This window comes from Cornus florida, unplaced genomic scaffold (genome assembly GCF_030987335.1).
Source record: "Cornus florida cultivar Cherokee Brave unplaced genomic scaffold, ASM3098733v1 CherokeeBrave_3.0.0_Hap2_Chr02, whole genome shotgun sequence".
NCBI classification, from domain to species: domain Eukaryota; kingdom Viridiplantae; phylum Streptophyta; class Magnoliopsida; order Cornales; family Cornaceae; genus Cornus; species Cornus florida.
Window position 1 is genome coordinate 71,184,356 of NW_026775572.1, and position 11,939 is coordinate 71,196,294.

General features: G+C 35.6%; 1 protein-coding gene, 1 long non-coding RNA gene and 1 other non-coding gene across 8 annotated transcripts in view; 2 read left to right on the forward strand and 1 right to left on the reverse strand.

Moving 5' to 3' along the window:
• LOC132295298 (uncharacterized) overlaps positions 1–9,561 on the reverse strand; it is a 42,241-nt gene extending 32,680 nt beyond the window's left edge. For 2 of the 6 annotated variants that reach the window (XR_009478428.1, XR_009478427.1), the window contains exons 1-3: positions 9,276–9,561; positions 9,076–9,145; positions 8,642–8,746 (exon numbers count right to left, since the gene is read on the reverse strand). This is a non-coding gene — a long non-coding RNA (uncharacterized LOC132295298). Of the gene's footprint in view, positions 1–3,989; positions 4,977–8,470; positions 8,747–9,075; positions 9,146–9,275 lie in introns of those variants that run through there. The other 4 variants (XR_009478429.1, XR_009478431.1, XR_009478430.1 and 1 more) reach the window with 4 other exon arrangements.
• Positions 1,919–2,025, forward strand: LOC132298012 (small nucleolar RNA R71). The gene has a single exon (XR_009479484.1). It is a non-coding gene; the product is annotated as a small nucleolar RNA R71 (small nucleolar RNA).
• An 813-nt stretch (positions 9,562–10,374) lies between the features above and the next one.
• LOC132295300 (F-box protein At5g49610-like) lies at positions 10,375–11,437 on the forward strand. The gene has a single exon (XM_059793498.1). The coding sequence runs from the start codon at positions 10,718–10,720 to the stop codon at positions 11,270–11,272; it is 555 nt and encodes a 184-aa protein (XP_059649481.1). The 5' UTR covers positions 10,375–10,717; the 3' UTR covers positions 11,273–11,437.
• The last annotated feature ends 502 nt before the right edge of the window (positions 11,438–11,939 follow it).

Below are 11,939 nucleotides of genomic sequence, written 5' to 3' on the forward strand. Positions count from 1 at the left end.
TTATGACAATTTTTTACAACATTAATCTCTTCATGTTTGTCAAATGAATTGGGGGTTGGATTAAAAATATTCAACTTTACCTTCATGTGGCCAAATGAGATCTTCATTATCCCCATCCTACAATTAATGTTGGCATTCGCGGTTTCCAAGAAAGGACGGCCAAGGATAACGGGAATTTGGCTCTTAGGATTTGGAACCGGTTCCGTGTCAATGACAACGAAATCAACGGGAAAGAAGAATTTATCAATTTTAATTAATACGTCCTCGATGATACCCCTAGGATTTTTGATTGATCGGTCGGCAAGTTGCAAAACTACTGACGTTGGTTTTAAGTCTCCTAAGCCTAATTTGACATATACCAAGTATGGAAGAAGATTAACACTAGCTCCTAGGTCAAGAAGAGCCCGATTAATAAAATGATCACTAATGATGCATGAAGTGATAAGTGAACCGGGGTCCTTAAACTTGGGGAGAGTGTTATACTGCAAAATTGAGCTCACTTGCTCGGTTAAGACCACTTTTCTAAGTGCTTGGCTTTTGTTCTTTCGCTTTTGGGTGCACACGTCTTTCAAGAATTTGGCATAAGCCGGAATTTACTTGATTGCATCCAAAAGTGGAAGATTGACTTTCACTTGCCTAAACACGTCCATGATTTCATTGATTTTAGACTTTTGCTTGTCATTTGAAATGGATCCTTTTAAGGCATCCAGAAATGGAGCTTTTGGTTCAAAAACCTTTTCAAAATTTTTCCTTGAAGTCTCTTCAACACAAGAAGTTTTCAAATCATTTTGCAAATCTTTCTTTTCAAAATCACTTTTCAAATCACTTTTCAACACATTCTCATTTATTTGGTCATGCACATCCAATGAAGGAGGAATATGATATGAAACGGGACGGGGTGTCAACTTGTGGTTGCACCGGTTCACTCTCTTCATTGGACACACTCACTTGGTTATATCCACAATCTTTCCACTTCTCAAGGTAGTCACCGCATTGACATGCTCTATTGTGTGACCTTCTGATGAGGAATGAGTCTCCACAACACATTCTTGCTTTTGCGGGGCATTCAAAGGCATTTTTTTCCTTCTCTCTTGCATTCAAAGTGCTAGCTATTTGCCCAACTTGAGTTTCTAGCTTTGTAATGGATTAAGAGTGAGAATGAAGTAATTGTGTATTTGCCTCTAAAGTGCCCAAAGCGGTCAAAACTTTCTCTTCAAAAGCGAGACTTCTAACATTTCCTTGGGAATATGATGGTTGATTAGGAAAATGAGAATTTGAAAATTGGTTCCCTTGTGATTGATATGATGATCTAAAACCTTGAGAACCTTGGCCTTGCATTGGAGGTGGAATGTACTTTCCTTGAAAACCACCTTGGGAAGGGTTTGAGCCCTCCCCTTGGTTTTTCCAAGAGAAATTCGGGTGATTCCTCTAACTAGGATTGTAATGATTTTCATAAGGATTGTTCCCTTAATTAGTAAAAACAGCATTTGCTTGTTTATGACGCTCACTTTGCACATGTCCATGGGGACAATTGGAAGTAAAATGTAAAACACTTGAACAAGTCATACATGTCTCATTAGATGCATGATGAGAATGGTTAGCGAAGGAAGATACTTGATTCACCGAGTTTTGGTTGATCAAAAATTGATCAAACCTTTGAGATAATGATTTCATTTCGACGGCAATTTCATTGGAGTGGTTGACTTGATGTAAGCCAACACTCTTCCTACCACTAAAATTTCTACCATTCTTTAAAGATAAAGTACGATGCAAAGAGTTTTCACTTATGCTCTCATAAAAACACCACACGTCATCCTCATGCCTATCAATGTAAGAGCCACCCATGGAAGCATCAACCATGCCTTTGTAAATATCCGATAAGCTCTCAAAGAAATATTAAACTAATTGCCATTTGAGCATGTCATGATGTGGACACTTCCTAAGCAATTCATTAAAGCGTTCCCATGCCTCATGAAATGTTTCTCCATCCCCATGTGAAAATTCTCGAATTAAGGTTCTCATGGCATTGGTCTTAGAAACCGGATAGTACTTCTTTAAGAACTCTTGTTGCATTTTCGCCCAAGAAGTTATTGAAAAAGGCCTAAAATTGTTAAACCAATATTTTGCCTTGTCTTTAGGGTGAATGAAAAAAGTTTAAGCCTTAAGACCTCTTCCGACATGTCCGTATATTTTACAGTGGAACATACTTCAAGAAACTCATCCAAATGCTTATAAGGTTCTTCACTTGGAAGTCCATAATAATTAGGAAGCATTTGAATGGTTTGTGGCTTGATTTCATAGTGGTGTGCTCTAAATGGCGGCAATTGAATGCATGTGGGTGCATTATATTCATTAGGCACATAGTGATCTCTTAAAGCAAGGGAAGGATTAGCAATTGGAGGTGCAACATGGGCACCTTGGTTACCTTGAATGATGGGAGGTGGTCAAGGATAGATTAGCCTTGGCATTTCCAATGAAACTTGGCCTTGTTGTTGTGATGGGTGAACAAATGGCTTTGGTATGCCTAATGGAACTTGCATGTTATCATGATGCACATTAGGGTGGAGAATACCTTGTTAGTCTATGTAACCAAGGTCCTCCACATGGTCCTCATTATGTCCTTCCATTGATGAAATGGATTGACTAGAACTACCTCTTCCCTGAGGTTTCGAACAATGGATTCAAGATAAAAAATTTAAAGGGACAAGAGTGCGTCTCAATGATCTACGACCATGCATGCACAATGCAACACAACAAGCAATAATAACAAACACTTCACCTTCACAACAAATCAACAATTAACAAACTTTCTCCACATTCAATGTTCTCATACTCCCATGCTTTAACAAAATGCAAGAAAAGTAAATTGCCTCCACGCGGGCTCACGATTTATCTAAGAATTAAAATACTAGCCTCCACGCGGGCCGACAACTTAACTAATGGATGAGTAAAGAAAAGCTCACAAAGGTCTTTAGCACTTCAACTCTAAATTTTTAGCTTAGCTTAGCAATTTTTTAGATTTTTAGCATTTTTCCTTGTTTACTTAGCTCCTTTGCTTGAATGTTCCTTTGCTTGCTTCCTAGCTCAATGCTTCTAGTCAAACAAGAACAAACACAATAAGTAACAAAAATTGAAAACAAAGTAAAGACATGATCAAAAGAGTACTAATTCCTAATTGATTCCACAAATACGACGTTGCCAATCAATCAATCCCCGGCAACGGCGCCAAAAACTTGGTGTGTCGTCAATTCAAACCCAAAGTTTATGTGCTTATGTGGCCAAGTTTTACATTTATAAATTGCCACTACTACCTTTCACTAAAAATATAGCTAGGGTGAGTAGGGATCGTCCCAAGGGATTGAGTGTCGTACTTAGTTGAGGAATCAAAATTAGGGTTAGTAGGTCGAGTGATCAAAATAGTGGTTGGTTGGTTGAATTATACTAGATGCAAATTAAACTAAAGTAAACAATAATGCAATAGAGAGAATAAAAGAGAGAGAGATCTTGGGGTTTAGAGATCACCATTAAGCATAGCTTTTCTACACCTTTAATGAAGAACATGTATTGTAACAAAGTTTGTGTGTGTGTCGTTGTTTCAATAAGCATGGATGACAAATTAAGCATATATTGTCTAAATAATATGGTGGATAACACAACATATCAAATTAAGCCATTAATCCTTTCTTTAAGCTCACAATCCAAACACATCACAAGGTTAGAGATAGATGTTACTTGTTTTTCATAAGTATGGAACATCAACAACAAGTATGAATTGTCCTCCCATTTAACAACTATACTACAACTAAGTTAATGACATGAAATTAAGCTAATTAAACTAAGGGACAGGCACAATCCATCAAGTAATGAGTATGAACCATTAAATAAATCACAAGAACATGACATTAAGCACTATGTCTTGACAATCTCTAGATCTATAGCAACAACACACATAGACATGTATCAATAACACAAGAAATAGAGACAAACACATGAACATCTATTCTAGCATACATAGACATATGGATAGAATGAAATGATCAATTGGAAGCATTAAATCGCATAAATCATTGAATAAACAAGATCTATATATATAAAAGTGTCAAGACATGAATCACAATACAAATCCCCTCAAAAATACATAAATCAAGAAGTAGAAAGCATGCTTAGGGCTAACTCTAGCCCCAAGAGGATGTCTAGCCACTTATGGATGATGTCTTCCAACCCTCAAGGGTAAGCTCCATGGAAGAAATCTGCTCCTTGGTTGATGAAAAGTCTCCAATGGTGTCTCTAGCCTCCTCCTCTTCTTTTCTTCCTCCTTAAGAGTTCTACAAGATATGATATGATATGATGTGATACAATATGATATGATACAAAAAGTAATCCTTATCCTTATATAGGTAGGTCAAATGACACCCAAAATGAGCTAGGGTCGTAGAGCAAATATTCCCCAATAATTGGATAAGGGACAACTTTTTATGAGCTGAAAATTTAACTTTTTCGCACTAGAGGAAGTTCGATCGATCGAACCTTGGACTTGGATCAATCGAACATGGCTGAGATCTATCGAACTGAAGTTGGATCGATCCTCAATGGCGGCGCCTTTTTGGATAAAAACAAATCTGAGATATTTTGAAGATATTTTTGGGAAAAGGACAAAAGTGGTTGGTAGGGTGGCACAACTAGATAAGATCAATCATTTGGATAAGGACAAGAATGTTCGATCGATCATAGTAGGAAGTTGGATCGATCGAACTTTTGAGATCTTTGTACAAGGGCAAACATGGCTCAAATCCATCTTGAAGTGCTAAGATCGATGAAAGTTGGATCAATTGAACTTTTCTTAAAATCGATCGAAGTTGCTGAAATTCCACCCTTTGCTTCATTTTGCTCTACTTTGCTCCTTTCTTTGATTCATCCCAGAATTGCTTCAATTATGCTCTTATTTGGCTGAGTTAGCTTATTTTGGGGATAAGTATCTGAAAATGGAAATAACACGAAATCAATACAAAATGGTAAAATAAGATAGATAAAGATTCTAGAATACCTAAGCTAAAGGTGTTTAAATACACACTTTTCAGCGCTCATCAGTAGAGGAAGGGTAGCGACCCCTTCCTCGGCCAGCAAGTTCAGTTATTGGATAGGTAACTCGAGAATACCTAATCCACCGTGGACACGCCAGGTAGACGTTGGCCAGGTGTGCCTACTTTGCAGAGGTGGCGCCACTTAAACAGCTAACGTGGCGCGGTCATCAACACACTATTAATATATAACTTGTTTAAAAATATTTATATATATCTAAAAAAATTGAATCATCATTAGCCAAAGTTAAGCTTGAAATGTAACCAATTACATTTAAGCTTTGCTAAAAGTTTGTAAACTATTTAATTTTATGTAAAGGCTAACAAAACATTTGTCAAATGTGAAAGAAACTATCAAGTCCAAAGAGATTGCATAACCTCCAACCATGAAATCAGTTTGGTTAATGCCTGCAAAACAAATTTGGAAATCCTAATGATTTTCACGCCTATACAAATCTTTATGCGTATACTTGATGAAGACAACACAGACTACTTTTGTTATGCATAGGACCTGTGTAAGGATTCTATATGAATGAAACGAGAGAGAGCAATCCATCACGCTAACCCTTGTTTTAAACTAGTCAGATGATAACCACCATCAACTTCCCACAACCACGCTGCTGTAACTTCCCACAATGTGTAACGTTGTGTCAGACGCAGTGGATTATAATATAAATGTATTGTGGCAATATAGGCCACACATGTGTTATAAATATACGTGTCTAATATTCTCCCACTTGACCAATATTGACACGCATACTTTCCTTATAGGTTGAGAACTAAAACTTTATCTAAAGAATTTAAGTGTATAAAATCATGGCGGAAATCACACTCTATATATGAGTGTTACCTTCCATGTATCATTATATCACTTTCTTTCTTTAGATAAACATTTTTTTGTGGTAGTACTTTATAAATAGTATTTCAAGAAAAACTATTCAAGGAAGTGAACTTTATTGTCCCAATGGACTATCTGTAAGAATAAGCTCCCATAAGCCTATTCTGAGGTCCTACTTTATTATCCAAAAGGATAATTTGTCATTTATAAACTTTATGTATACTTCCTGAAAAAATGACAAATAAATACTAAGAATCATCAAAACATAAATGCAATTGCAAACTTTAAAGTGCCTTAGTAAATCAAACATAAGACATATCAATAAGTCCCATATGTCCTACATGTTCCTTATACAATTTGGGTGGCAAATCCTTTGTCATAGGATCTGCAACCATTGACCTTGTTCCTATGTAATCTACTAACACTTGATGATTCTGAATTTTTTCTTTAATAACAAGGAACTTTATGTCAATCCACCTATTTGAACTCCCACTTGCATTGTTGTTACAGAAACGAACCGCAGCGGAATTATCACAATAGATTCTCGATGGCCTAGATATAGAATCCACAACTTTAAGATATGTGATAAAATTCCGTAACCATAAGGCATGTCCTGTAGCCTCATGACGTGCTACGTACTCCGCCTCCATAGTAGAGGAAGTAATTGATTTCTGTTTTAAGCTTTTCCACGAGATAGCTCCTCCTGAAAAAAGGAATACATATCCTGATGTTGACTTTCTTGAGTCAATGCATCCTCCAAAATTAGAATCAGAATATTCAACCACTTCCAAAAGATCTGATCTTTTGTATGTCAGCATGTAATCCTTTATCCCTTGTAGATATCGCATCACTTTCTTTACAGCTCGCCAATAATCCATTCCTGGATTACTTTGGTATCTGCCTAACATTCTTACTGCAAATGCAATGTTTGGTCTAGTGCATACTTGCACATACATTAGACATCCTACTGCAGATGCATAAGGAATGACTTCCATCTCTTCCCTTTCCCAATCATTTCTTGGGCACTGATTTAGACTGAATTTGTCACCCTTGACAATAGGAGCAACACTTGAAGCACAACCCAACATTCGAAATCTCTTTAAAACATTATTGATATAGGCCTTTTGGGATAATCCAATCAATCTTTAGGATCTATCCCTATAAATTTCTATGCCAATGACATAGGATGCTTCACCTATATCTTTCATATTAAAATTTCTAGAGAGAAATTCTTTAACTTCATGTAGCAACCCTAAGTCGCTACTGGCAAGCAAAATATCATCCACATATAGGATCAAAAGAATGAACTTTCTCCCACTAACCTTAAGGTATATACATTAATCAACGATGTTCTCTTTAACTCAAAAGAAGAGATAACATCATGAAATTTGTAATACCACTAACGTGAAGCTTGTTTCAACCTATATATGGATTTCTTGAGTTTGCAAACCATATTGTTTTCTTTATCTGAATGAAAACCTTCAGGTTATTTCATGTATACCTCCTCATTCAAGTGCCGTTTCACATCCATTTGATGTAACTCTAAATCAAAATAAGCTACCAATGCCATGATAATACGAAGAGAATCCTTTATAGAAACGAGAGAAAATGTATCATGGTAATTAATGCCTTCCCTTTGGGTATACCCTTTGGCTACAAGTCTGGCTTTATATCATTCAATCTTGCCTTTTGAGTCTCTTTTAGTCTTATAGACCCATTTACAGCCAACTGCATTAGCCCCTTTTGGCAATTGAACCAAATCCCAGACTTGATTTTTAGCCATAGAGTCAAGTTCCTCTAACATGGCATCATACCATAACCTTGAATTTTCTCCACTCATGGCTTGTGAAAACGTAATTGGGTCTTTAGGACCTTCTTAACTCTATATGTTTATTTAGAATAGGTTCATTGACAACAGGATTCTCGTGGATAGGAACTTCTTGATTTACCTATTTTTCCATAATAACATTTTAAGAAATGTCTTGAAGTACAGGTAAATGTTCTTTAGTCACAGGTCTAACAACCAATGTCAACATCCTCAAGAGTAGGTGTTCAGGGACCAGAAGGTATTGAAATAGTTCCATTGTGCTTCTCATGGCACTTTAAAATACCAATTAATCCTTAAATTCATTACAAAGAATAAAGTGCTAATCATAATTTATAAATGCAAAAAAAAGATAAGTTCAACGTCATTTCATTCAGTCCTGACATCTATTGTGCGCAAAATGTCAAAATCTCGTTTCCAATACTATGTAACTGGAATCAATTTAAATTCCATGGAGCAAACAAAGGAAAAAAACTAATTCCCATTCCCAATTGTCTTTATCATATACCAATCATAACCTTATAGATATAGGCAGTAACAATATCATGCACATGCATATAAAACACAACTCATATAACTTGGAGACCAACACAATGTAATATATATTGATCCTAAAAACCGATGCAATAGTACGTAGATACAGAAATTACATGAATACTGAGGGTATTCTTATATTATCAGTTAAGATGGCATAACAACAAAAACTGAGTGAGACTAACCGGAAAAAAAAAAAAAAAAAAAAAAATGAAGATAAAATGAAAAGAAGAATCAGGAAAGTTGTGCAGCTTATAATTTTCTAAGTAATATTTGCTCTTAGTTATATCATCGCTTATCAAGGAAACACAGAAAATATACCAAATTCTTTGAATTTATAACAAGCCTGAATTTAAGAGAACCTACTGTCAGCGGGCTCCATTGATAACAAACCTGCAACATTTTCTGCTAAAGCATCCAAACCCTCCAAATCATCATGAGCATTTTCCGAAAGGTCATTTACGTCAAACCCTAAATTAAATCATGCAAGAATTCATATAATATTTATTAGCAGGACAAACAGCAGAATTTTGGTTCCAAACATATGTAACACATCAAGTTTTACTTCAGGATTATAACACAATTTTCCCTCTTATAGTGAAAGTTCATAAAAAGGAAGATAATAATTTTTTTTTTTTTTTGTTTTTTTTTTTTTTTTTGCCCTCTTTCTGTAAAATTCAAAATCGAACCCAACTACTTTAATTACAGTACCAAATTGTACGACTTCTAACTCAGGATTGCAACAACCATTATAAATCAAAAGGAAAATAATGCAAGTTTCTCAAAGGAATAAAACTTACAATCAGTTGAGGGAAAACCACCAAATAATGTTATTGGTTGAGAAGGAGCAGTTGGGCAGATCCATTTAATCTGCATCAAATATATTTAACCAAAATACGTTGTGATTCTATAAATGAAAATGATGTCCTTTTTCTATTGCAAATCAGACAAACACTTAATATAATTGCTTATATATGAAACGATCTCAAAATATCCTTACATTTGGAAAAGGGAGAGTCTCCAAGACATAATCGAACAACTCCGAACTGAAGAACACTTGTAATCACACTAAAACGAATGTTTTAGGGCTTCAAAGGACTAACACTATTATCACCTGACCTTCTTCTTCAATATCGCAGGAGATATGTTTGGGTCGCTTCCAAAATCGCCAGACCTAGGGTTTCAGAGGGGAGAGAAATTTTCGGGTCAAAATGAAGCAAAATGTTGCAAGTCAGATTTTGTACGTGTTTCCTCCGCTACAGTGATTGGCGTAAGTTGTTTCTTCCACTACAGTGATTGTATTGGGCATACAGTACTAAAACAGGGTAAAACACCATTTTGGTGTTTCACTTTTTGGCCCAATTTTTGACAATGTTTTGTTACTGTTTCAAACAAAATAATAACTACCAAACATGTTTTGGGCCAGAAATGAGCTACTGTAGCAGCCCTACAACAAAAACACTTGAAACAAAACAACTACCAAACAGGGCCTTATGCTTGCAGTTGTGTTTGTTTTTATTTTTAATGTTGTGTTGGACTATACAGGTGATTATTGCAAACAACTTATAAATAGGTTATTGCAAAAATGGAATATATATATATATATATATATATATATATATATATATATGTTTGTGTGTTCAAATTCCTCCATATCTATTAAAAATATGATGACTATTTATATAGAAATAAATTTATAAATATACTTAAAATTTATAAAAACAAACTAAAAACATTGATAATCAAACATGTTTTTTTGTTTTTGTTATATTTTTTTTGGCAACAGTTGTAATGACCAAACATGTTATGTTTTCACAATTCTTGAAACGCATAACCTACCAAACATGCTTTGCATATTTCTGTTTTCGATATTTTCACAGCAAAATATCTTTCCCAAACGTACTTTCGATTTTCTTCTAAAACACTCCACAACAAAAATATTATTTCTGTTTTAGCCAAAAACAAAACGCCTAAAACAAAGTGCATGCCAAACGGGCTCTTAAATTTTTACCTATTGATTGCGAAAACAATTTAACAAGTCTCAAGTTTGAATTTTGATCAAGAGAATGTGATAAAAATATCATATTATTTGAGATTATATGGGATAAAAGTATGATATGCAGCAAAAATTGTGGTCATTTTAGATTATAAAAAATATCATGTAAAAATTAATAAATTGAATACAAATTCTTCTTCTTTCCATTCCACGCACAAGAAGAAGAAGCGACGAGGACCATGGAATTTAAAAAAAAAATAAAATAAAATAAAATAACCAGGGGTACGCTAGAAATCTAAGAAAAGAAAGAGGGTTATTTGTAATTTTTGGTCTATTTAAAAGCTGGGGTTGCACACTGAGACTCCAATTGCTTGTTTTGTTCTAGGGTTTGCTTCTGCAAAACGTTTTGAGCTTGCGATCGCTTCTCCCACACAGGCAATCACGCCATGGAAAGGCACAGAAAAAGCAGAAAAAGAGCAACCCTCCGTCACTCGAGCAATATCACTAATGAAGGCTCAACAGCAAGAGGCCACCAAAATCAACGAAAACAAAAACCAACAACAACATTGTTGGATCTTCCCTGTGCCATTGTGATGGACATTCTATCAGGACTCTCAACCACTACTCTCATAAGCTGCAGGTGCGTTTGTAAAACCTGGTTCAATTTACTCTCAGACCCTTTATTTACCAAGATTCGCCTTGCAAGACCCGACGTGAAGGATGTTGTCTTTCGTGCTAATGGATCTACCTACTTGCTTGAGCTTGAAGATGACTCCAACTTTGTTCATCGGCCTCACCGGCCACTGAAGATCAATCCCGGATTTGATCACTTAAAATTAATAGGTTCTTGTAATGGCTTGCTCTGTTTTTCGGATCGGTTTTCAAGGGAAACCCTTTACATATGCAATCCAATTTTGGGTGAATGTGTTCGTGTTCCCAAACGCGAAAGACTGAAACAAGACCCCTCTCAACCCATTGGTGACTTACATGTTTGGATTTAGTCCGGCCTCTGGACACTATAAGATAGTAAGATTACACAATGAATTCATTTATAGATTACACAATGAATTCATTTATCAAAAACAAGAAAGATTACACAATGAATTGGAGGCTGAGATTTATACTTTGGGAAGTGATACATGGAGAAAGATTGGGAATTTCCCGTTAGCCTATAATTTTGGAACTTCATTTTACATTACTTTGAATGGGGCTCTTCATTGGATCACCTCTAAAATTTCAAATGCTGAATTTGTATGTTCGTTTGATATTGGGGATGAACAAGTCCGCCTTATTCCAACACCTCCTGAAATTAAGGAGGAAAACAGCATGAGGTTGGGAGTTCTAGAAAATTGTCTTTGCATATTTCATCATTCCTGGTGTTATCTTGGTATATGGACAATGAAAGATTACGGAGTAACCGAGTCTTGGACTAAAGACTGGATTTTGACAACCTCAATGCCATCTCTCGTTAATCATCGTGATTCTGCCCCAATCGCACTTCTGAAAGATGGAAAGATCTTGTTTTTATGTATTCAAGGTCCTCTCACTTCTTATGATCCAAAAACAAGGAGTTTTACTAAACTACAGGTTGATACTGGAGCTCCTTTTGATCCAAAAACAAGGAGTTTCTCCGAACTCAAGGTTTATGATATCATATATGCAGTTGTT